Genomic DNA, 26,187 nt, shown 5'->3' with positions numbered 1-26,187 from the left:
GCTGTATGGAGAAAGGCAGGGGGTCTGGACATGAAACAAGGGGGAGCAGTGGTTGGGATTTAGAAGGGTTTAGTTTTAGGCGGGGAGCTACCCTGCGCAGGAGCTTACATCTGCATTAGGGGTCTTGTAGGCAGAGTAGGTAGCAGTCTCAGGAAAGTTTGGCAGCCCTAATGTGATCTACGCTGCTGCACATTGGCTGATGGGGAATCAGCTGGGGGGACTTCTCAACTCATGGATGTCTGCCTGGGAAGCACAGCAGTGGAAACCTTTCCTAAGATCCCTCTGTAAAAATAAACAAACAAAATGCCCAACACTGTTTCTTGGGAGTATCTCTTGACGTCAGGGTAAGGGGGCTGCGTGTGGTGAATGGTGCTGTCTGGTGGGAGAGTGAGATTTGCCCAGGCTGCCCCATGGGAGGTGGGCTGTTGAAGAAGTGTCACGGCTGAAACTACAATTTGTGTCAAGAGCTTGAAGAGGTAAGGTGTCAGGAAATCCCAGGGTTGGGCACTGGGAATACAAGGCTGTAGCACAGACATGGTTGCATACCATGTCAGTGCAAACAAGGTCCATGTTCCCCTTTGGAGGCTATGTACTGCTGCAGCACAGTCACTAAATGCCCCTTAGCTCCATGTCTCCACAGTGGCAGTGAAGCCAAGCTCTGCCTCTTGTCTTGGTTTGGGGTTTGGCCTGAGAGACAAAACTCCTGTCCCGCTGCTTGTTCCTGCGTAGCTTGATTTTGATTTCCTGATTTTCCTTGGGTGTGGGGTTTTTTTGTTTGGTTTTTTTTTGCCAGGAGCACATCAGGGCAAGAGGGGGAAGCACTTTGTGGGGAGACAGCTCCTTTAGAGGCATGCCTTAGAGGTGGATGGGTGTGCAGAAAGCAGCTTTGGACAGCGCTTCTTCAGCACAGTTGCTCTTTATTCAGAGCGATAGCACAACTATTACACAGCAAAGAGCCTTGCCCGTGTTTCCCTCCCCTAGTTTCCTGTAACATCAGGCTGTGTTTTAGGCTGCAGTAAGGATCCTTGTGCTGGTCCGGCACAAGATTCTTGTTTTGTCTTCTCTTGCACTGGCTGGTCCTCTTTCTCCTACTGAAATGGTGCCAGCTTGGCCCAGCACTTCTTTATCCTGCAGACTTCCTCATCTTTTGCCTCACCCCCAGCATCTGGCTGCTTGATTTTTGCCTTTGGTAACGACTCAGCTCTCTGCATTTGAGTTGTCTGAGATAAGAGAAGACTTTCCTCCCATGCTCGTGCTAACCTCTGGAGCAAACCATGTCTCCTTAGTGTGATATCACTAATGATGTCTTGCATCTTGTCTGAGAGGTATGTGCTGAAATCCTGTGAGAGAGGTGGGCAGCTGTTCTCAAAGGCACGTAAGAAATACAGCAATTTCATGAGCCCACAAAATCAAAAGGAAGCTGTCCCGAATCACCAGGAGGGCTTTTCCCTGAGAAATTTTCATTGATTTCCATCTATGTGCTAGCAGTTAGTCTCTGTAATGGTGTGCAACTAGCAGGGCTATAATTTACATGAAAAATAAATGGTAAGAATCTGATCCTGTCTTCCACATTCCCCTGAAGGAAGATTGCATTCCTCTGGGAGTGACTCCCTGGAAATGAGGGTGTTTTTCCACTTATAGGAAAGTATGGCAAATGGCATCTGGCCAATGTGAACACCTTGAAAAACTGAATGAAACAACATATTTAGCATATTGGATATATTATGCAGTCATCCAGATTAGTGATTTGAAATGATCTGGACTAGATTATTCTGCTTATATTTAATGTATGATGGAATGCAGTGAAATACATCTGTTTTCATGCTGTCTACTAGCTTCTTGACAGCTTGATAGAGCTTTATGTCTGCATGTTCTAAGAGCTTGAACATCTGGGCCTGTGTATAAAAATTGAAGCCAAGCGTCTGACTGAGAAATCCAAAATACCCCTATTTTCAGAATGTGAATTGCTTGATCTTATGGTAGAGCTCCCCTGGCTTCACGTGTAAGTGGCTGCTGTATTGATCCTGTGCAGGGATGGAGATGGAGGACTTGTCCTTTCCTTCACTTCGTTCTCCAACAGGAGCTGCCCACAGCTGTATCACATCTGTGAGTTCTGGCTCATCGTTTTGGATCGCATCATCCACGATGAGCTCGTGTCCCCATGAAGCCCAGCCAAACGCTCAGGCAGGAGGCGGAGTGTGTGTGCTGGTGGGAGACAGGCTGTGGGGTTCTCTGTTCCACCAAGGCTGTGGTCCCAGCCGTTTGGAAGTTGAGTGCCCTTTGGTCTCATCCCCCTTGTGTGGGTTTGAAACGTTTTAGTGTGGCTGGAGAGTGTGGAAATGCAGATCAGGCTGCCTTGGAGGCAGACAAAACTGTTTGCTTTTGGGATTCTTTCAGGGAGAAAAATGTGGCTGAACTGTTTTTATATTCTGAGCGCGAACATGTGTTGTGGAGCAGAGAAAGCCTTTGGTAATTGGTACCATTAGCCTCTGGGAGCGTAATCAGTGCAGTAATAATAAAATTGGCATCAATAAGAAAGGTTTTATTCTGCTTACATTGTCTGGCAAAGAGAGCAGTGATCTATCAGGGCAGGGAATGAACAGGCACGTCCCAAATTAACAAACTTCATCAATGTGCTGCAGCCAAGGCAACCAAAGACAGTCTGGACTGCTCTCGCTGAGCTTCTGAATGGATTGGCTGCTGAGGGGAGAAGCTGATGAGTGTCTGATTTGAGAACTTTGCATTTCCCGAGTTGTTTCCTTGATTAAACATCTCCATTAAAAAAACCCTCAGATATTACTTAACACAGCAGAGGAGTATCATGAAAGCTCATGAAAGAGAGAGCTCATGAAAGGCCGGAGGAAAGAGGGGAGTGAATTTTGGACCAGGGCAGCACTGCTTGGAGACAGAGCACCCTGTCCTGCAGCTCAGTTTGGGTCTAAGTGTGAGGTTCCCCACAGAGTGCATGGCTGTCTGATGGGAAGAGCATGTAATGAGGACCCTCAGGTTTCTCATGTGGGTTTTGTGCGTGCTGTTGCTTTTCTAATTGCAAATCAAGAAACTCTGCTGCGGAGGCAAAATAGTCACCATAAAACAAAAGCTGCCGGTGACTTAACAGGGCGTGTGAGGACTTGCTGGAAGGAGGATCCTCACAGCAGTGAATAAATCAGAAAGGACTTTAGAAGTGGGAGGTGCGTTTTGGAGAGGAGAGGATGTCCTCACTCCTCAGGAATAAGCAATGCAGTGCATCCACTTCCATGAGGGGGAGAGAGGAGTTACCGTGCGTAGGTTTATTTAGTAGTTTGCAAGGGAGAAAGATCAGGAGATCCCGAGATGATGTGCCACAGACCATGACACTGGTTAGCCTTTGGTGACTGGGGCAAGTCCATTTGCTGCTGATAATTTCTGTAAAAAGCGAGGGGAGAACTAGAGAATAGATGTGATGATACGTGCCCCAGTTGTGAGACAGTATTTTAATTAGGAAAGCCTGTAAGTGGAAGGGGGACTCCCTGCTGTACTTTTAGCAAATACAGCTGTTCAAGCTACTTTCTTGGATGGTGAGAAAAGCTGGTCAGATCGAAGAAAACATGTCTAACTGGGGAGGGTTGGTAACGAAAATAACCCCAGACAAACCCTGATTGATTTTTCCAGCTCCTGGGAAACTCTATGAGGTGAAGCTGGTGGCATTCAATAAGCACGAAGATGGTTATGCAGCGGTTTGGAAGGGCAAAACAGAAAAGGCACCTGCAACAGCAGTAGGTGAGGAATGCCCTTCATTTGTTGTCTGTCTCTTCTGCTTGGCATGTGGCTTCAAAGGAAGGGTAGAGGTAAAGTTACAGAAGGTGGACTTGAAGAAGGACAATGCGAAAATGGGGAAGGTCCCAGTATAAGGAAACTCCCCTTGACAGTCTTTGCAAATTGCATTGGAGGAATTGTCTTGGGAAGGAGAGAAAGGAGCAAAATATCCCCCTTCTCATTAGGGTTGTTCTTATACTGGGTGTGGATGGCCTTCACCATGTTCTCCCTGGCTCCGTTAATGGCTCAGGGATGGTCTTGGAAATGCCAAATAACCTGGGTTTCATCTCTTGCATTACAAAGATTCAAGAACGTGAATTAGCAGTATGCCAGGCTTTTTGCGGTGTTGTAAAGAAAGTAAAAGCTCTGAAGACCTAGGCTCCATTCTCAGCTCTGCCAGTCTGTTACGGGATGGTGAACAGTCTGGGCTCCTCCTTACCCTGGTGTGGGCCTGTCAGGTGGGTAGCTTTGAAGCTGGCCTCCTGTGCTGCACAGTAGCACATCACCACCTTGGTGCATGGATCCTCATTGTGATCTTTCCCACACATGAGGAAAAGCATGGACTGCTGCATGCACAGAAGGGCTAAGGCATCTAGGCTTATGCTGGAGGCCAGCATAATGGTGCAGGCTTCACAACCTAGGCCTGTTTTATTCCGTGTTTTCTGTGTCCGGGCTGGCTGTCCATTGCCTTACTGCCATGTACGTCTCCGCATCTCTTTTCTCTTTTTGTCTTGCACCGTAGATCCCCCTGTGCAGAAGGGTCCTCCGCTGCCTCCAGTCCAAGTCTATGCAGAGTCCAACAGCTCAACTTCCATATGGCTCAGGTGGAAGAAACCTGACTTCACAACAGTCAAAATTGTCAACTACACTGTGCGCTTCAGCCCCTGGGGCCTGAAAAACGCCTCTCTTGTTACATACTACACAAGGTAAAGAAGGATGCTAAGGGTTCATCTGCCATGTATTGCTCATGTCAGGAATAAACACAGGGCAGGAGGAATCTGCATGCAAGTTCCAGTACTGAGCAAAATCCTGGGTGTTTCACATGCCGGAAGCATCTGCCTTCGTCACAGATACGTTCAGAACTGCTGAAATGTGGCACTGGGACTTGTCTATTACTTGAATACCAAGGGGTCACTTACTGGCTGATCTCCGTATCTTTTCTGCTCTAGTTGGAGAGCAGAAAACATGCTTACATGTTTGTTTCCCTGTTAATAACATAGCCAGGTGCAATTATGGTCAGTCTCAAAGCATTCATGATTTGTGAGATGGTCCTCACAAGTTTGGTTTAAAAATGCTAGAGTTTAAGCAGTTACCATAATTTGGGGATGTATTTTAAATCTGGATTCCTGTGCAGGTTTTCAGCCTATAACCAGGCTGTGTTTTCAAGCTTTTCTCAGCAAGTACATCAGAAATGGTCCTGGAGGCTGGGAACCTACTTTGCTCTGTATCTGGGAGCTGAGTGCTCTTGCATTCACATGACTGCAAGGAGATGAAGCTTTAAGTGAAAAATCAAATACTGTAAAGAGTTATCATAATCTCTTACAGTGCTTCTGGTAAGGTAACAAGGTGACAGTGGGTGGGAGAACCATCTAGTGTTCATGGCCTTGTGAATGTGTCCTGTTTTGGCAGCTCGGATGAAGACATTCTCATTAGTGGGTTGAAGCCCTACACCAGGTATGAGTTCGCTGTGCAGTCCAACGGCGTTGGCATCGATGGGCCCTTCGGCAGCGTGGTGGAGCGATTCACCCTTCCTGACCGTGAGTATTTATGGGAATTGAATCCTGATTTCTCCTTTTCTTGAATCTCTCTCAAATCCCTCCTAATGTGCCCCTGAGAGATGTGGTGATCTCAGATTACCTCCAAGCTCTGGTGTCCCTGGGTACATAAAAGGCTGAGAGCCGCTAAGCATCCTGGTGGCTTTCCGAAGCCCATCGAAGGAGTGCTACTTTGTACATGGAGACAAGTATGTAAAGAGAATTAGGGCAACAATTGCTGTTACTGTGGGATTACCTCTGGGTTCAGAGAAATCCTACTCATCAGGGAGAGCTCCAGTATTCAGCTTCACAGACCAGCAGTGATGGGCTTTGGAGGTGTTGTGTGTCCTGCTCCTAGCTGGGACTAGTTGAGGTTCAAGCAGGGCTTTGGGGGGAAGATGGAGAAGAAAGCTACAAGGAGCACGGGTGTGCTAGGAATATTCTTTCGAATATGACCAACGTTGCACAGTCTCAAACTGAGCTGCGTGGCTTCATCAGCACTGTCACATTTCCCTTGGCTGGTTGGCTACGATGCACAAGTCCTGCCCTGTATTGGGCTCAGCTGCCTCCCCTCTGTGCTCTCCACAGCTTGTTTGGATGAGATATCTGGCCACTCAGGTCACTCAGCATTTTATGCTTGCAAACATGACTGTGGCACCACTAAGAAGGATTCACAGAAGGCACAGAGCAGTCATCATGCCCTTCAGGTTGAATGCTGCTCTTCTCATTTATACTGTTCATGCTGGGTCTTTGCTTGTCTCTGCCAGGTCCCTCAACTCCTCCATCTGACCTGCGGCTGCACCCGCTCAACCCCTACGCTGTCCAGGTGCACTGGTGCCCCCCTGCCGAGCCCAATGGCATCATTGTGGAGTACCTCATCCTGTACAACGCCAACAACACGCAGCCTGATGACATGTGGACCTTGCTGACACGAGAAGGTGAGCCTCCTCGAGGTACTGTAATACCCCACCAGGTCTTCTTCCTCCTGCCTTCTTCCCTGCCTATGGAGCCCTGGTTGGTCAGTCCGTCTGCCCTGGTTTTTGCCTCACTTTGAGCACATAGAAATAAACATTCAAGAGCTCATGCTGCCAGATTTCTTGGCGCATATGCTGGGCCTTGCTTCTGGTCATATAGGACAGTCCAGGGACACGACTATTGAGAGACATGAAATCATACATGTCTAGGGCTGAAATAGCCATTATCATCCAGCAAACGTCCTGCCAATATAGGCTGGCAGCCAGCAATTCCTAGGAGAATGTATGCCAGCAACGCCACATGCAGTCTGTATCATCAGCTGTTTGAGCAGCAAGTTCATTAGTACCATAGAGGTGTATGAATTACCTCTTAGAGCTCATGACACACAATCCCTCACTTCTGAGGGTCCAACAGAATTCCACTGCTGCTTTGCTGTAGCCTGTGAATACTCTTGAAACTCTACATTTTAAACCTCTTGTGACTTGCTTTTGACCAGGAAATATCTTCAGCACTGAAGTGCATGGCCTAGAAAGTGATACCAGATACTTCTTCAAGATGGGAGCAAAGACAGTCGTGGGATCTGGTCCCTATTCAAACGTTAAGGATGTGCACACCCTCCGGGAGAAGTTGTCTGGTACGAATTTCCCCTTTGTCCCGGTGCAGGAAGCGAGTTGCATTGCTGAAGACTGCGATTTGTCAGCAGCGGCATTTCTGTTTGCCAAGGAATTGTCTGATGTCACCGCGCAGAATGTGAGATATGACTGTGTGTGGGCCAGTGCAGAGGATCACAGCAGAGTCCTCAGATGTGCAGCTCCACAGGCCTCGGGCAGCTCCAGAACCCGTTCCACAACTGAACTTCATCTCTCTTCTCCATCCCAGCTCCTATGGAAGGGCACATGCAACCTGCATCTTGCTGCCTTTTTGTTAGGCTTGCGTAGCATGAAATTAATGAATGTGCATAGATGCCAGTTTGCTTTAAGCTGCTCTAAATTGTCACTGCCAAGTAAACTTCTTCCTTTATGTGTGTAGAAGCATCACCTATTGGTTTTAGTGGAACTGGTGCTTCTCTGAACATAAGACACTTTGTACCTTCTCCCTGCTAGCAGCTGAAATGATGTATCTGTCCTTCCCCTACTAGATGTTCTGGATATCCACTCTGTCACAGGAATCATTGTGGGAGTCTGCCTGGGGCTGCTCTGCATACTCTTCTGCATGTGTGCCAGCTTCCGCAACAGCAAGCAGAGGTAGGTGTCACTTCGCCTTTGCAGGAGGTAAAGGAGGCTGATGTGGAAGGAGACAAAATACACTGAGCTGCTTCCCCGTGTTCAGCTGGGCTGTTTGGGATGCGGTGTATGACATCAGTTAATAATACAAAGGTTGAGTTTGGGGAGTGCTAGCTGGCTAAGGAACATATTTAGTATAGGCTTTTCACAGATTTATTTTCTCAGTAGTTTCCTTTTAATTTGCATTGTTAGACTAATAGGGTTTTTTCCAGAGAAAGGAAAAAAAAAAACACAAACCAAGGAAAGGGAAAACCCACTATTTGCTGGATTATTACCTGTGTCTGTTAGTGTGGGCAGTATTTTGCTTGTGAGATTGGACAGCTCTAAGGATGTGTGGAAAGGGTTTGTTAACTTCCAGTTGGGAAAATGATGAAAGACTTCCCAGTGAGTGACAGGCTGGTTTAAGGAGGATTGGACTCAGCCCAAAGGCCCCTGCTATCCCAGGGGTCTGAATCCAGCCACAAGCATTTGGAAGGACCATGAATGGAAACAGACTTAGTTGTTGAGAAGAGCTTTGAGCTGGCAGCAGATCTTAGGACTGTGAACAAGCAACTTCTGAAGTCTTATACTAATGTGGGCACCAAACTTTTCTGTCCTGTTGCACCTCTTATCTGTAAAGCAGAGGTGACAGGAGTGACACAATCCACCATGGGCAGGGGTTAGAGAGTGCTTGCTCTGGTGCTGGGACTCGTGTTGTCTGCCACTGGCGAGGGGAGCGCTTTGCATCCAGCACCAAGCTTTGTGTGAGCTTTAGGATTAGTGAAGGTGGTGAAGAGATGCATCTGGGGAGAGGCTACTGCAGCGAAAGCTGTTACAGTAGGATGTGGATAAAGGATCCCCTTCTGCAGGAGCGTCAGGGCGGGGGCTTGTGCCTAGTTGCTTCCACAAGGACAGGCTGTCTGACTGGGAGGGGATCACTTTGTCTGGCAGTCCGTGGCTGTTTGGGACAGAGGAAAGTAAGGCTCATGAGAGATATCAACTCTTGCTTGTTTTCCCTCAGGGAGGCCCTGCCAGGCCTGGATTCCCAGGCAGACGGCAACCATACTTACTACCACCGGAGCAGGCAAGGGGTGGCGGCTCCCAGTGCCACCTTAGATTCACATGAGCTGGAGTCCCTCATGTCCCCACTCCCGGAGGATGCACCCGTGCCCCTGGGGGACATCACAGAACTGACGGAAGTGCACAGCCTCATCCACACGAGCCTGCCTGAGGACATCGTCCATGGCAAGAGGAAGGTAAGGACCCGTGCACATGGTGACTGGGCTCCCACCCTAGGCAGGAGCCGTTGATGTGTTGCTGCTGGGAAGCCAGGGTCTGATCCTGTCCTGGCTCTGCAAAGTGCTGGTGGTCTTGGCTGCAGGCTGGTGCTGGGCAGCCATGCATTTCCCTCTCTGTAAAAATAACTAGCTCAGTCTTGGCTGTCAGATCTAAGTTTGGGATCCCTGTGCCATCTACCACCACTTTTCATCTCCTGGACAGTGACCCCTCATCCCCAGAGAAGCAGCTACCAAACTTACTGCTGCAGAAAGCTGCACTGTTGCTGTGGCATATAGATGGTGTGAGGAAGTGTGATGTCTAGAGTAGATGCTCTGCCTTCCAGGATGCTCTTTTGCATGGAGTAAAAAGAGCTTTGTCCATAAATAGTGTGTTCACTGGAATACCCTTGAAGATACACAAGAGGTGAAATTGTGCTTTATTCGTGAACCTTATTTTTTGAAGCAGTCCTTTCCTGCCCTGCTTGATTTGCCTGACATTGCACTGTCTTTCATTCCTCCCTGCCCATTTCCTCTCTCAAGCTTGCCTGAAACATTTCATTCCATTAGGGAACCTTTAATTGGCCTAATTTAGTTAATCTGTTTATGTCTCTCTTTGTAGCCCAGGGAGAGCATGTAAAGTAATTAGGAGGTTCAGTAAAACAAATGCATTGTGAGCGCATGGGATTTCACGTTTGCATCAACGATGCGCTCGTGTGTCACTGGAGGGAAGGTGAGTTCAGGATGCCTGGCTAACCGCAAGACCCATCCTTACTGCTAGGGGTAGTGCAGGTACGGTCTTTTGGAAATGCAGTGTCTTCTGCTGGCTTTAATAGTCTGTGAGCTGAAGCTGTGCTCTTGGCCATCCCCAAGTGCCGTGGCAGATCAGCGCTCAGCTGAAGGAGAGGCAGTTGGCAGCCAAGCTGCATCTATGGATTTCGGTGGAATGTAGCTGCCTGTCTGGACCCAAGCCGAAGAGTGCGAGGAATTTCCTACAGCTCTTTCTGTTAAATAAGGAACAAATGTTTTCAGTGATGGTGACTTACCCTGAGAACAGGTTGGTGTGGGGGGAAGTTTGCTCCCTTGGGAGGCCTTTCTGGGGGCAGAATATCCAGATCTCTCTTTCCAAAGCAGCAATCCTGTTGGCAAAGGTTTGCACAAAGATTTTAATGTGTGCAGAGCAGGGGCTGGGGAGGGCAGTGCCAAGGCCTGGCCACTCGGGGCTTAGCCTGAGAGCTTGGGGCCCCCAGCATCCGTTGCAGAGGCTGACAGTGTCCGGCAGCGGAATTATGTTCAGAGATCACAGCTTCGGGGAGAGGGGCAATTCTGGCTGTAGTGACTCTGCCTCCATAATTGGATGGGGAAAGGCCACCGAGAGTTAAATTCACTGAGGATTTTTGTCAGCAGAATAAAGAGCTTGTTTTTTTGATGGATGTGGATAGGGAAGCAAGGATCACTGAGGAGCAGCCGCGCGCAGCCACCCGGAGAGCAGTGTTGTCGCCCAGTGTTGTCACCCGTGCCGACTGGTGAGGATGATCTGGCAGGTGAAGGAGAGCTGGAGTGGCAGCCGGGAGCAACAGGCTGTTGTTGCTGGGAGTAGGCACTGGAGGGAGATGTGCTCCCACGCAGGAGGCCCTGCTCCCTCCACTGCCCAGTTCCTGCTGGAAGTGTCACCTGAGCCAGCCCTGAGCACCGTTGCATCCTCTCTGTACTCTGATATGTATAATCGAGGATGAAAAGACTCAGGCCAAAAACATCTTCATGCTGCAGTTGCCAAGAGGCCACATGTCTGGATGGCGATGTGATTTTACCTGGCTGGGCAGTCAAGGAGTTGGGCAGGTCTCATGAGCATGGCCAGACCGGTGCACACGCTCCTGGTCATGACAACAGATGTAAATCAGAGTCAGGTGCAGTTGTGAGTGTGTGCATCTCCCTGCTTGTAGACAAAATGCTACTAACCAAGTCCCAGGAGTGGGTTGTGGGTTCCTTGGGTTGTCTTGTGTGCTGCAAATAGCTTCTTCCAGCAGCCGTTTAAGCTAGGCTGCCAAAAAACCCCCGGGGACCCTGCCTGGAACTGAGTGTTGCCGGGAGCTTTGTACCTACAGTGACCAGCTGCCTTTGTTGCCTTCTCTTTTCTTCTCTCATGCTGTGTGTGGCTGGGGCTGTGAAAACCCATGGCAAGGAATGTGGTAGAGCCACAGGAAAGAGGAAATCCGTGTGGAAGGAAATTCCTGGTCCAGCCTGGCAAGGGAGAGCTCCCCAGCGTGCTCTAGGTCGGGTACTATCACTTACAGTCCTAGTCAATAAAAGGGAGTGAGAAATGTCTTAAGAATCCCTTTTATTTAACAGCATATCATGTCACCACAGAGCTCAGGATGTTGGCTGGGACAGACTCTTAGTCCGATGCTGCTGCCACTGTTGGGCAGGTTTGTATAGCTGTGATGCCAAGGAGCTGGCAGCTCCAAGCCTGTGTGACCTCCAGTTGCCTGCTTGCCTCTCTGTCCTCAAGTTACGCTCCTGAAACCTGTTTTGTGTTGGTTGGGTGGCACTTGCCATTAGCAGTGGCAGTGAAAGCTGCTCCTGTGCTTGCAGGCTTTTCACATGCTGGCTTGTTCCTTAGCATTTCATGGATTATTCTTCATTGGTTTTATTCTTGTGGCAGCCCGAGATTCCAGTGGAGATTGGAGGCTCCGTGTTGTTAGGAGATGTACAAACACAAAGAAGGGACTGTCCCTGTGCCATAAGCAGTCGGAAGTGAGTGAATGTCACTTTGCAGGTGTGGGGACTGGAGAACAGTAAGACCAAGGGCAGGAAGATTTTAACAATGCTCAGATTTGAACTGACTCCTGCAAAGAATCGGGGACAAGGGTTTTCAGAAGTCCCCTTGGTCGTTTTCAAGTCAAGATCGCCAGTTCCTTCAAACGTAGGGCCGTGATTCCTCTTGAGCTGTTACAAGTAATGCTGGGGATGCAGGATGGTGCAGGCGGAAGGTGGGACAGTCTTTGTGCTGCTGGACAGACCACAGGAGCCGCCTGGCCACCCTGCCCCTGCGTGCAGGACAGCAAGGTGCTACTGCAGCCGAGCTGTCAGCACGGGGCCCCTCCGGATGGCTGACAGCTCCATTAGGCAGGAGTACGCTTGGCCATTTAGCAGGCCCTTTTCCTTCCTTTCTGTGTGTTTCCCAGCGGTCACACACGAGGATTTGTAAATACACTGAGGAATGATTTTCCTCTCTTACTCTCCTCCCCTTTCAAGTGACCCCCAGCCTGATGCCCTCAGTAGCCCACATTATAAATGACACCGTAATGCACAGGCTGTGGTGATGCAGCTCTGTTTCCCCTGACAGATGGACTGGGGATGATAAAATGGCTCTGCTCCAGACATCTCTGTCACTGCTGCTTTTGGGCCAAGCAATTTAGGGGGTGGGGGAGAATGTTAAAAAGCATCTGCTTTCCATGGAAGACTTCAGCTTTTCATTGAATGAAGCCAAACCCAAGCGTTTTGGCTTGGAAATGTTTGTCGTTGTGCTTCTTGTGAGCTGGAACCCTCCTTGCTTGCTGCCCTGCTCCTTCCCTGTGGGCCTCCTCCCCGCGGGGACTGAGCTTCCCATGAAGCATCCCCGTGACTTGGAGAGCAAAAGCTGTAATGCATCAAGCGACTTGGATCTGCCCGCATTGTTCGTCATTTTCGTGTGGAAATTTTTCTGCGTGGAAAAAAAGTCCCAATGTTTTCTGAAAAGTTTTAGATGAGAGCTGTGTTCCCGTTGACAGCTAGCAGAGATTCTTCTTTATCTGGTGGGGGAGAGGTCTGTGTTATGTTGCATCTTGTTTAGAGGCGCAGCTGCGGGCAGGGATGCCTGTATGTTTGCATGACATGGAGCTTTCCCGCTCCCACCGGTTGCTGTGGTGCCCTTTCAGCAACGAATCCTTTCGCTCCACTATGACACCCTTAAAAGCTGGGCACATTGGAAATGTCCCCAGCCTTGTTCTGTGCAGGATTTCAAGCTAGTTTAAATAACCATCCTCATAAAACAAGGAAGGTTTCAAGATCAACATTTCCTACGTGTTCATCCTCAGCTCATATATTTGCATGAAATCATTACTTGTCACTGGAAAAGTAACATGATCTAGGCACGTTTTTACCAGTCGGAGCTTCTATAAAAAAGCTAAAATGAAAAGACTTATTTGCTTTGATAAGGATTTAGCTGTAATTGAAACACCTTTTATTGGAAGATGTTTTTATTAGTTTTCATTCTTGTGTTTGCAGTGAACTGACAAAGGGATTTTTCCCTCTTTAAATTAATATTAGACTGACACTCCTTGCTTTCGTTATTCTACTGTAAAAACCAAGAGAACATTTCCTCGTCTTCCTTCAGCCACTCACTAGCCCCCCTTGAGTAGAAAGAAATAGTATCGTTTATTACACCAAAAGATACTGCTTAAAAAAGCAGAGCAGCTTTCAGGCACACAAGACCTTCTTCAGGTCTGTGATGAAAACAGACCTGAGTTAATTGCCCCATCTTAGAGACTAAGCCCCAAGAAGGGTTTTCTTTTCCCTCTCAAACATAATGTGCTTGAACAACATGTGGGATATAGGCCATGTTGTGTGGCTGATGGTTTTTTCTGTTTGTTGAAAGTTGCAAACTGGTACAAAACAAGTTTGTTCTTCATTGCAGCCAATTTCAGCCAGAGCTGAGCAGGCTGTTGCCAGAGTCATCAAAACCTATGTAAACATGGCAGATTGACATTTCCGCTAACAGATGGTCCATTGGGGATTGCAGTAGAGCTGCCTGTTTCTTTCTGCGTTTTTTTGGTATTCACAAGATGCCTGCAAGAAGGTTTTCAAGTTTGCTCTGTGTGTGTGTATGCGTATGATGCTCAGATCTTTCTGATGGCAAATATGCATGTAAGCATCTATAATAGGACACACATTTGTGTGCATGTGTGCATATTTGTGTAGGTTCAACGCTGAAATTTCCAGGCAGTATTTGCTCGGTAACGTATGTTCCTTGGAAAAGGCACAGAAGCCATCAGTCAGTAGCTGCAGAAAGCCTTTCAGATGGCAGCAGAAGCAAATTGAACACGTTCTTTGAGTACTCACATGTAGCAATATTCCTTATTGTGAGCTGTGTGTGATCGCTTGGTTGATTTCTTGCTATTAAAGTATAGTTTAATGATTGTCCACTTAGAAAGGGAGCAATTAGGGAATGCTCTTGGCTCAGAATATATTGTTGAGGATTGCAGAGAGAGGAATGGCAAAGATGCTGCCTCCAGCATCCACTTCTAAATTAGCACATGCTTGATACCCACAGCGCTGGGTTTGGACGTCACTGTTCTGCAGGGTGCTGTCATAGAAATGAGGCCCTTTACTACTTGTTTTCTTAAGGCTTGATCCTGAGGCAGCAGCAAAGCTCCCATGACTTGTGATTGGTGCTGGGATGTAACACTGCTCTGCCTCCCACAAGGTGTTGAGCCCCTTTTGTGCTTGAGTCAAGGTGGACAGAGAGTGCTCAGGAAAGGCTCAGGCAGCCCTTCAGCGCGTATGTGAGTGCTTTAATGTGCCTTCTGCCAGCACCGGCAGCACAAGGTAGCATTTGCTGCTTGCTAAATAGCTGACTTAGGAACGCCTGGCTCACATACAACATCTGGTCATGTATTTCTACCTAATTTCCAGCCAGATGGACCGAGGCACAAGGAGGTCAAATGACTCACACAAGGTCAGGCTGATGTCAGAAATCTCCTTGCCATCTCGGCTGGACTCGTGCAACGTTGACTGTTGTCGGAATAGATCTGGCCTGTGTAAGTAGCGTCCGCATATGCAGAGCAGAAACCTGGGTTTCTCCAGCCTGACAGTGAGCAATAGATGGTTAGAGGGTTTGAATAGATGTGCCGTATATCTTCATCCTACACGGCCATCACGCTTATACCACCAGTATTCTGTATGCATATGCACACTCGCAGTTACGTCAGGTCAGGATTTTCTCTTCACTTCAGCCTTGCGTCGGCCTCTCGCTTCTATCCAGGCAATGTGTAACATCTGTGGAACGAGCCCAGAGGTAACTGGCTCATGTGGTCCTTAAATCTGAGCGCGCGTGTGTGTATATGTGTATGTATGTGAGTCAGTAGCAAGGCTGAGCTCAGGTATATGCAGGACAGCCCAGTAAAATCAAAACCTGGAAAGAAAATACTTTTCTGCCTGTGAACTAATAGTCTGAGCTGTTAAATAACTTCAGCTCTTAAAGGCACACATTTCCCATACACAGAGGTGTGCATTCAACAGTTTATTGCAAGGGGAAGCTGAGAGAACCCAGAACAAATTGCGTTCAGCTCATATAATTTAATTAGATCTACAAACAAGGTAACACTGGTTGCCCAGGGGATTTAAAGCTGAGCTAAGAATTGCTTGGTGGTCTGTTAAAAAAAAAAAAAAAAAAAAATTTCAAAAAAAATAAGGCCCCCAGTTTTGTGCCTCTATGTTGGTGGGGAATGGCAGAGTGTTTACTCAAGCCCTAGCTTAGAGCAGGAAATCTGTCTGCACCACAGAGCAAGCAGTTTAGCATTGTCTTCAGCTCTTACTGGAGCACACATGCCAGTGCACACAGGTGAGGGTCCTTCTCCATGCTGCAGAGCATCGCTTGTGCCAAAGCAAATACTGTAATCATTTAGTTCCAGATTTCCACCGTCCCTGTTCCTTTCACACTTTTCAGTATTTTTCAGTAGGCTCATACTGCTCTGGGTGGTTTATAGCTTTGCAGGGAGTTGATTTCTGTGGACCTTTAAATGATGTCTTGTGCCATTATATACCTGTTGGCCTCAAAATTTGAGAATCAGTGGAAAGTCCCTTATGCGACCAGTTGTGAACCATCTGGCAACTTTTATCCACTTGCTCTGCATCAGACCATGTAACAGAGCCATAAAGCCTGTTGTAATGCGCCGACTGTGTGAGTCCACTGCAGTGAGCATTTTTATTTTGATGCCATCAGAAGTGTCCTCCGCGTTTAACTTGGCGTCTTCTAACACCATGGTATTCTCCCAACTTGCACTTTCCTTTTTCAAGCTGCTTCGCATTTCAGGTTTAGGAGGATAAGAATCTGTATCTCTGATAATTGGATCTTTTCTCCTCCCACTTTTCTTCTGCAGTCTTCATGGAATAAATCAGCCAGCCAGCCCTGGACAAACAGCATAGCCAGATACGGGGACGCTATCACAAAAGAGCCTCTTTCTGCTGTGAACGGATCACTGAAGCTCCCTTCCAGCGCGGGACAGAAGCTTTTGTTACAAGCTCTGGTTTACGATGCCATGATGGTGGGTGTCTTCGATGGTTTATTGACTTGTGTATTCTGATGGGTTTTTTCCATTTGTGTTCCCCATCTCCCTTTCTCTTCTTTGCAGCACAGGAGAAAATGTTTTCTTTTCTAAGCTAGCTTTAGTTGTCTGATTGTGGACTTTTTTTTTTTCCTGGGTATAGGAGTGTATGCCAGCGAGACTGATGGGATTTGAGTAAAACCGGTTTAGTTTTTCCAAGCATCACTCAAAGCCTCAACTCTCCCCTGATCTTCTCTCTTGACTCCAGCCAGCCCCTGAGGGCCTGTGCTGTGGGCTTATTCTTTTGGTGATGGTCAGGTGGGGTCAGACAGCTCGGTTGTCAGCAGGGTTGTGGCAGTCCCAGTTCCTGGGGACCCAGAGCCAGGCACCGGAAATCTGCTTTGAGTCTTTGCTGTGGCCATGCAGCAAGCAGCCTGCCGAATGAGTTTGGAGCTGCGGTGCTCAGCACAGTCATTAAGATCTACAGTGTGCTCGCCTGAAGGAGGGATTGCATTTTTGCCTGTAAAAGGAGTCAAAGATCAAGGGTTGATTTAAACTTCTTCTCTAGATAGGGTAGAGCAATTTCCACTGTGATTGTTTCTTTATGTGGGTGCATAGATTGGGAGGAAATCCTGTTTCTGATACTGCTTCATTAGAATAAATATGCACTCCTGTGTTTGGGAGAGTTTATACAAGGATCATGATGTCTCTGCCACAGCCTCAGCAAAGCAAGCTGACACCTGCTCAGATTGACTCTGTACCAGAAGATTTCTCTGGTTATTGCTTTAAAAAATTCACCCCGCACCCTCCACCCAAGCAAATACTTCTAAGTAACATACCTATGCTTCCTTCCCAGATAGTAGTGTGAAAATCAATTATACCCAGGATGTAATTAACATTGTGGATAGAGTTAAGACAATGTTTTACAACCCAATTACAGGGCACCGTTTACAGCACAGCTTACCCATCGGAGTTTGTCAACAAAAGGAGAAAAGTGTTAAAATATGTAAATGATGCACAAAGTTGGCTTCAACAGAAAGCGCAAATTACATGTGGGATATCACTTCCATACTTTGAATTGTCGTCTTGCTACTGAATCACACTCTGCCCAGATTCTGAGCACTGATTGCCTAGAGAGCTCTTTGTGAGCTTCCAAAATAATTTGCCTGTTAAATTATCAAATTATAATCTAGCAGAATGATCTGCTTGTTAGCCAGAGTTGTGGAGACCTGTAGCCTGAACTCCACTTAAACACTGCAGATGAGAAACAGTTGGTTTCTTTCTGAATCGAAGTGCTTGAATTTACACCAACTTTTGCAAGCTGTGGCCACGGCTCTAACGAACAAACATTTTGTGGTATTTAGCCAAAATTAAACCAGGAAAGTGAAGGGAGCCCTGGTATCTAGTTGTATCATGAGCTGGCTCAGAAGACAGTTACCTAGAGAGCTGCCCACTCGCCCTCTAGAAATCTGGCCCTTAATAGGGAAACAGACTGGTGAGTTTTGAAAATTGTGGTCTTTGACAGAGGCTTGGAGGAATGCTTGGTCCAGCCTGCCAAGAAACCGTGGGCAAATCACTTCACTCCCGTGGGGCTTGCTTTCCCAAACGTAAAATAGGAATAACGATCCTGAGGTGATTTGAGATGCTTCTTACGACTTCAGCTCTGAGAAGCATGTCAAGACAATGCTTAATAGAGGCATGTGTACATCCCATTGCACTCTGTGGGATTAAAAAGAAATACATTTCAGTGCTTGGTTGGGTCACAGCCTCAATTATCTGAATTTCATTTACTTTGCCTTCTTTTTTAATTTTTCCCTTGTTTGATAACAGAATGAAGCGAAGAAAAGCCACCCGCCAGCCAGCCTCCACCAAGTGGAAGCAGAGGTCATCGTCCATTCTGATTTTTCAGCCTCTGACAGAGACTACGACTCCCAGCTGCACACCCTGGAGAGCGAAGAGACAGAAACCGAGGAGCAGGAGCCTGAAGAGCTTCCCTCCGGAGAGCTGGCTCTTCCTGGCTCTCCCAGCACCCAGCAGGACGCTAGCCAAGTGGTGGTGGACTGCATGGGCAATTCTGAGGTTCAGGCCCAGGACGAGCTGTTAGGTACTGACAGAAAGACTAACAAAACAGAGGCCGTTTGCATCCGTGGGCTCACCAATGGCTTCCACATGCACGGGGAAAGTCTGGATTCAGTGGAGAGCAGAGATTCGGACTCCATCCAGGAGGGCAGAGGGGATGTGCAGCCACTCAAGTGCCAATCGCTTTCCCCGGCCCTGGAGGAGACCCCCCTCTGTAGTAACTCTGGTTTAACCAGTTCATCCTCAGCATCTGAGAACGTGGCATGTGTCCACAATCATTAAAGAGTGAACTACTCCGACTTTGATCATGGGAGAGCTAGAAGCACTAGTAAGGGCCTGTCCCTGTGAGGTACTGCATGCCCTCGACTCACTGAGCCCAGCAGGAGCTAAGAAGGCACAGCATCTCACCAGAACAGGATTCGGACCTGTCAGCTGTACATACTGCCTTCAAGATATCAGTAGGTAGATTGGTAAGGGCCCATCTTCTTCCCACTGAGGCTGATGAGTAACTTGGTTTTCGTGGGAGCAGGATTGAGCCATCTGCCGAAGTCTGACATCAAACCACAGCTAGAAGAGAGCCTTCTGCGTTAGACTGGGGCTGTCACTTTGCTGTAGTCCTCGAGGCGTCTGGCAAGATGTTTTTTAATGCTGGGAAGAGGCAGGGTACTCCGAGCGATTCTTCTCAACTGTCTCTTCACCACGGAGCGCCTTGGCACTACCTTCTGCCTCGCAGCGTTGGGATGAATTTTGTCAGAGGAGTCCCACAGAGGGGTGGAAGCCAACACAAACAAATTCAGTGAGCTGTAACCACCAGCCTTTTCTGCCCTCCCGTGGTTAAAAGGATTGTAAGGCTCTCTTCGTGCGCTACCGCAGTAACTATTACTAGCAGGCTGATGTAGTGGCCTTTTATTACACACTCTACGAGTGCCTCTAACAACTTGTACTATATAGAACCTTCTTCAGTGTCTGGGTCATTTCACCAACCTGGACTTTGGTTTATGTAGGTTCTTGTACCTAATATTTTAGGTACACATCTGTCCTTTTAATGTACAACATGTATTTTTATTTCCTTGGAACATCTTTATATTATTTAATTTTATAAAGTGGAGTAGTGTGTGGTATAGAGTAGCATTTTTACTACTTCTCTCTTTCTTTATTTTTTTTCCTCCCTAACAACACAACTACCTCATGTCTGTTGGAGAAAAAAAGCAGTAGATCTACTCTTTTGTTATAGTCCATTATAGGTTTTAACTTATTCTTGTACTGCCTTTTTCTAAAGAATATGTTTGCACTGGTTGTTGGCTCTTTTTTATTGCCTAGTGCTGCAGATCCGATGTCTCTCTTGCTTTGTTTCTAAGTATTGCCGTAGGACACCCTCCCTACAGCTGGAGGGTTGGGTTGTGTTTCTCTGTAGGACTGTGTTTTGCAGGAGCTGGCCAAAGGCGATTGCTTCAGCTGGCAGGATGTTGATCCATCTTTCCTTAAGAAGCTTCTACTAGTGAAGAGAAAAAAGAACCAACAATTGCAAAATTAACTTGTGATCTTGGGGGGAAAAAGGAACCAACAAATGCAAAATTAACTTGGGATCTTGGGGGGAAAAAGGAACCAACAAATGCAAAAGTAACTTGGGATCTTGGGGACTTCTATTTCTTTTTTTTGTGCTCAAGTGGAGACATCTGACATGATTTTGACCAGAGCAGCACCAGAGCTTGAAAATTAAAATCAAATCCTCGCTCTCATACCAGTCAGTCTGGGTTTATTACAGATAACGTTTGAAAATCATCCAGTGACTTGCTGACACTGTTTGCTCACTGCTGACATGTCACTCAGCCTGGCCTTCTGGTGTCGGGTGAACTTTTCTCTACCTTTTCTTTAGCCTGTCTCTGCCCTGTTACAGGCTTGCAGAGTTTGACTGGCAACGCTACAGATTGGACCAGCTCCTCAGGAGTAATAACGATTGGTAATTCTGTTCATTGGGTGTTTGGTAAATGTTCTGCCTTACTGGAGGATTCAGACATCTGGCCATTTGTTTATTAAAACATGAGGGAAAAGATGCCCATCTCCCTCTCTTCCTACTGAAATTCCCCCAAAGCTATATGGGGAGCTGTGTACTGATCTGAGATCCTGTAAAAGGCTTTAGACTTCACGGGGTTTTTTTGTAGTGAAATCTGGACTGATACACCACTGCTTGCAGCAAGGAGAACCTTTGCTCCACCAGCATCCTATTCCCGCTTCTGTTGCGAAGAGCTGTGTCACAGTGTGCCCTGTGTTTGGAGCTGAGCTGCACCAGACTATGTCCTTGCAATCCTCCATCAAACCCTGTTAGCTCCGGCTTTTCAGCAGAGGAGTACCTCCAAGCCTCCATGTACCCTGTTGGGAAGGATATTGGAGCTCTCACCTCTCCCCATCCTACAGCGTCTCCTCCCAGCATGACACACTGTTCTGGTAAATGGCCGTATTTCCACTCATTGCACTTGCTCTGTTGCTCCAGCTGCTGCTTGGTATCTTGAGGAGTCTTGGAAATGCCGTTCCATGCTCTGAAGCACTGTGACTCTGAAAGGGTGTGGCACAGAGACTGGAAATCAGTGCCGGCGAGCAGGCTAGGCAGGAGTTAGTGCGTGTGCGCTACCAGCGCGAGGAGCTAGAAGGGCAAGAAATCATAACTGGGCAGAGGAAGCGTGCAATTAACCTCCAGAACTCACTGCCACAAGACTTTGAAACTAATGACTTAGCAGGGTTATAGATAAGGCACTGAAGTGTTATTGCAGGCAATAAGAGCAATTCACAGTTATATGGGTGCGGATGCAATTGCAGAGGTATAAACCCTCCAGCTGGGGAGTATCTGGCATTAGCTGTGGGGGGAGATGTCTGCAGCTGGACCTCAGTTTGCAGTTAGTTTCGTGGAAGAGTCCTTGCCCTTCCCCAGTGATGGGACGAACCCTGTACACACCACATTGCCACTGCTGATGTGGAGAAAGGGAGAAGGACCGTTCTCCACCAAGCTCACTCCAGAGGAACCCCTGGTGACTTCTTTTCACCTCCAAAAACAAGTCACCCGCTGACAAGCATGATAGTATGCCAAAGGACTGCTTCTGCTGAGCGTCTTGGCTGCCGGAGGGCAGTGCCCGCAGGAGTTTGGCCAGCAGCGGGTGTGACCAGGGCACTGGAGTTCTTCTCCCGGCTCCCTGAGGTGACACTGTACCTGGGGCAGGTCAGATACCAGCCCTGAGCTTTCCATCCAGGGGCCTTTGGGGATGGAGACTTAGCCCAGTGGCTGATGATGAGCGTGCCAGTTTCTGGGGCACTCCTTTGTACGTTCCCCCAGTGCTTTGTCCGTACTGACTTTAGCAATCATATAGCCATGGGGTGAGCGTTACTGCTCTGCCTAAAATCTGTCCCTGCCTGCCACTGAAGCCAACACAAGCAGGCACAGCATGGCACCATTCCCCTGGATCACCTTGGGCCGACCACGAAACCACCAAGTTAACGCGCTCTGAGAGCTTTGGGGGAGATGCAGCAGAGTGCAAACAGTTCTGCTTACACATCACAAAAATACTTTTGTCTCCTCACGCTGAGGCTCATTCTGATCTTGTTACATGCCACCGAACTGTACCAGAGCATGAAACTGGCAGCGTGTGATGTCCAAGTACTGCGGTGGCCGTGGCCTGGTACGCCAGACCTCAGCTACAGCAATCAAGGCAGTTCCCCCAGAGCCAAGAGATCACCACTGATGGGCAGCAGCGAAGCTGTTCTCTGTACGAACACATGTCCACGCAGGGTGCTGGCTGTCCTTGTCTAACTCGGCTGTGCCCCGGGTCCCTCCTGTCCTGAACGCACGTGGGACCTTTCTAGTCTCAGCTAGAAATGAATGGAAGATGACAGATAACACACATTTTATGTGTAAAGCTGAAACAACCAGTGCATATATTTTTTTATCATGAAATAAGTAGCTTTCTCGCAGATTTCTCACAGACACACAAACTGTTGATACCTTTAATTACCCATCTTACTTAATATATGTTCCTACGCATCAGGCTCCTTTCTTCCTTTCAGTAACACTAAAGATTATTGCTATTCAACTTTTTGCTGGTGTATATTGTTTTACATTGTTAAAATGTCAGGTTTGTCTCACTGGCATAATTTTGTAGTATTAATGTTACCGTTCGGCTACACAACTGTATATTCCCCGTGCTGCTGCGAGAGTCACATTTCTCATCCTTTTATTTCTTTTAATTCCTTGTTACATGAAATGCATGACTCAGCTAAAAATCTCTTTCAATGTTTTGTTGATCTGATTTCTTACTTAACAGACAGCAAAGTTCTGGTTTAAATAGTTCAAATGAGTTAACTTATAATCTAGGTTTTGAGAATTTTTTACATTACTAGCTAACGAACCTGAGATCAGACCATGAAACATGCTGTGTAAGAAAACAACCATTTTAATAGAGCACTCTATATGTTTTTGATCTCATTAGAAATAGATGTTTTGAAGAGATCATTGTGTCTTTTCTAATCAGTACCTTCGTTAGAAAAGAGGTGTTTAGTCCAGCAGAAATCTACCATCTAGTTCTGTTATTGTATTCCCTTGATAATATTTTAAACTTAAATTTCATTTAATTTTCTACACAGTGCATAAGGATGTGTAACCAGAACTTGATCTTGTTTGAAGATTGTGTCTGTGTTTGGTTCCATGCTGTACTTAATTATAACTTACTTTCTTCAGAGACTGTTCTTACTCCACAAATACTCTTTAGTGTTAAAGTGTAAGAAGACATTGTCCTTATATTCCTTAACTAATGGGTTATTAATAAAATATTTTAAGAAAAGAGTGGAATTTGTCTCACGATGCAGTCTGTTACAGCTCTGGCTCCAAGAGACAGTCTTGTCCTGGAAGGCAGATCCTGCAGCTGTGCTTGGAGTGGCTGGACCCTGGGAAATTTGCTGTTAGGTGCTGGGCCCTACCCTGCCCCTCAAAACACGGAGGGGATGACCGGAGAGCTTTCTGCCTGCGTGGGTTTGCTAGAGATGGACCTGCACGGTGTCCCTGCAGGCAGCATCAGCCTGGCTAGAGCTGTGCCTGGCGGTGCAGGGGGGCCTGCATGTGTGTTTCCGAGCAGCTCAGATCCAGCCTCCTGCTTGTCTTGAGTAACTCACTTCTGGATGGATGTGAACAAGAGCCTGCAGCTCGCAGACGCTGGGCTGCGTGGCGGAGCACCTTCCACAGCAAGGCTGTACCTCGCTGGTGGGGGGCAGCGGTGGGAGCAGGACCCGGGATTCGTGCTCGTGTCAGTTCAGTGCCTGAGCTCATAACCGTGGAGGTTGGGAATGTGGGGTGATGGTGGGTGCCTGGTTCCTTAGGGATTCTTCAGGGATTTCAGGCGTGGGCAGAATTTGGGTTCATTAGGCGTTTCTTGATGATTGCTCATTTCTGTTTTTTTACTGATTCCTAGAAGAGAAAGAAATTATCCAGCTGGGGGATTTCTTAATGTCAAAAATAAGCAGAAGAATCTAGCAAACAAATGGTGAGAGTTCTCTCAGGTGGCACGCTGGGCTGAACACTCAGTGGCTTGTGTCCAGCTAGATTGGCGAGAGGATATCTGGCAGTGCCCGAGGACATGCTATTAACCTCCCATGCATCTCCCTTTCTTCCTAGGATGCATTCTCTCCTTGAGTAAGATAGTTTCCATTATTACTTTATGCTGCCAGGACTACGGGGCCATAAAATCTCATTTTATCTGCATTACAGAGGTAATAAATCTGCACTTAGCACAGTGTTCCGTGATAGTGGTCAAAGGGAACTGTGTCAGACTGCGTAACTCTGATGAGTCTTTCTCCTAACGACAGGTAACCCCACAAATGAGCAAAGAAGGACCTTGGGGGGTGACGGGTGACTGCAAATCCCACTCTTACTTCGCAGCATGAGACGCTGGTGGGAGGCTGCCGAGAGGGGACACGGTGGGGTGGCATGGGTGAACAGAGAGATGGATGGATACAGCAGTTACAGGGGAGCCAGGACCATGGAGAAGTGAAGAGTGAGGCATTTGTTTGCGTTTCTTTCTCTTCCCAGCCCCAGTACGCTATGCTATGATGCAGCTGGCAATATTACTACAGCAGGCTTGGGTCTCCTGTGGTCTCACGTAACTCAGTAAGTTACAAGTGCCCGGTGCAGCACGTTGCCCACCTCAACCCTCCGGGAAACGACACAGTGTGAGGCGATGGGCTGCGTGATGCAGCGAGGCAGCCAGGGATGCTCCATGGATGCTCAGCGGACACCGGTGGTGGAAATTGCATCTCAGGAGGACTCTGACCTCCTTCCCTCCAGCAAAGCTCTGGAGCAGCAGTTACATCAGCATGGTCAGACCTCCGTGATTTGCGTGGCAGGTACAATTGTGTGGGTTTCATTGTTTGCGCTGGCTCCCCTCACTCATTTCCACGGATGGTAAAACTGCTGGATCAGTGGCACAATCGTTTTCAATTAACGGAGAACACACAGCTCCTCCTCAGCCAGGCAGCTAAGTGCCACAATGCATCCCCTTGGTCTGGTGACACGCGCTGGCCCCTGCCGCCATGACACCTGTGTCCTTATACAGCCAAAAGTGGATGGAACAGGGGTTTCTGCTGGGGAAAGCAGCTTCCAGGAGCGTGTCCCGGGGCTGTCCCACCACTGCCGGGACGGCTCTCAGCTCAGTGCCTTGAGGTGGGTGCCACGATTTTGGCTTCCTCTCCCTGTTTCTCACTGACCACGAAACAGATGCTAAAACCCCGCGTGTATGTACATAAGTGAAAAACTCCCAGGCTGTTAGCAGACAGGGAAACCACAATTACACATAGAATAATAAATTGAGTGAATTCAGACAAGTTAATCTCCCACTTCATCCGCTGAAACTACTAATGGTGTCTTGGGGACCTCAGTTTGCAGTTAATTGGTGTAAATCAGGAGCACTATTAGCGCTGATAGAAATTTGCTGTGCAAGGGGTGAGCGACACGCGCTGAGGCCAGCTCTTGTGGAGGATAACCTTGTGGAGAGGGAAGACAGATGGACAGACAGACCCGGTGCCCCTCTGCGGGAGGGAGGACGGAGGGATGGACCCCATGACAGCTCTGCAAGGGAAGGGGTTTGGAGCCTCAGTTGAGGCTGGGCTGCCACTCCTGTAATCCCGCTGCTTTTCAAAAGGCTCCCATTTCTGCTCGCAGTGTGATAAGCGAATCCCTGCCTCCAATACAAAGCAACTTTTTTAAGCCCTCGTGGTTACAGAGGAGCAGAGAAAAACATGAGTGCTCTGGATTCCTGCTCTCAGGTGGCTCTAAGGAGAGCCCAAACCCTGCATTTCTTCTTTAAAAAATCTCACAGCTTTTCATGAGTCTTGTTGTTTGGCAGGACCACCTGTGCTTTTGATTTTTGACTGCGACACCAGCGATGTCACCGGTGTCATTTGCAAGATGCGGGGCTGAACGTGGTGATGCCCTGAACACGTAGCTACCTCCCCCAGCTCCTGGGTCCTGCCGCTGCCACACCGGCCATAGCCTGCACACGGGAGCAAAAGCACCCGAAATCTGTGGTTTCTAGGGAAAACGAGCCCTGTAAAACACACTGTGCTTCATTTCCCTTGGAGTTATTAACTCCCACAAAACATCCTCGGAGCCGGTGGTGTCCTGGGAGCTGCCACAAGCCCATGATGGTTGCGAGCATTACCGAAACACCGGCAGGAGCCAGGGAGATGGCTGGGGAACAGGAGCAGGGCT

General features: G+C 47.9%; 1 protein-coding gene across 1 annotated transcript in view; it reads left to right on the top strand.

The window, feature by feature from the left end:
- IGDCC4 (immunoglobulin superfamily DCC subclass member 4) overlaps positions 1–18,725 on the top strand; it is a 95,639-nt gene extending 76,914 nt beyond the window's left edge. Inside the window, exons 12-20 of the mRNA XM_059824084.1 lie at positions 3,652–3,759; positions 4,538–4,721; positions 5,425–5,552; positions 6,317–6,487; positions 7,021–7,158; positions 7,663–7,768; positions 8,808–9,042; positions 16,200–16,364; positions 18,195–18,725. Of these exons, the coding sequence (XP_059680067.1) occupies positions 3,652–3,759; positions 4,538–4,721; positions 5,425–5,552; positions 6,317–6,487; positions 7,021–7,158; positions 7,663–7,768; positions 8,808–9,042; positions 16,200–16,364; positions 18,195–18,725 (1,766 nt within the window). The remainder of the gene's footprint in view (positions 1–3,651; positions 3,760–4,537; positions 4,722–5,424; positions 5,553–6,316; positions 6,488–7,020; positions 7,159–7,662; positions 7,769–8,807; positions 9,043–16,199; positions 16,365–18,194) is intronic.
- The last annotated feature ends 7,462 nt before the right edge of the window (positions 18,726–26,187 follow it).

Source organism: Gavia stellata, chromosome 13 (assembly GCF_030936135.1).
Source record: "Gavia stellata isolate bGavSte3 chromosome 13, bGavSte3.hap2, whole genome shotgun sequence".
Taxonomy (NCBI): Eukaryota; Metazoa; Chordata; class Aves; order Gaviiformes; family Gaviidae; genus Gavia; species Gavia stellata.
The sequence above is the reverse complement of the archived record's forward strand: the minus strand, read 5'-3'. Positions and strand labels throughout refer to the sequence as shown.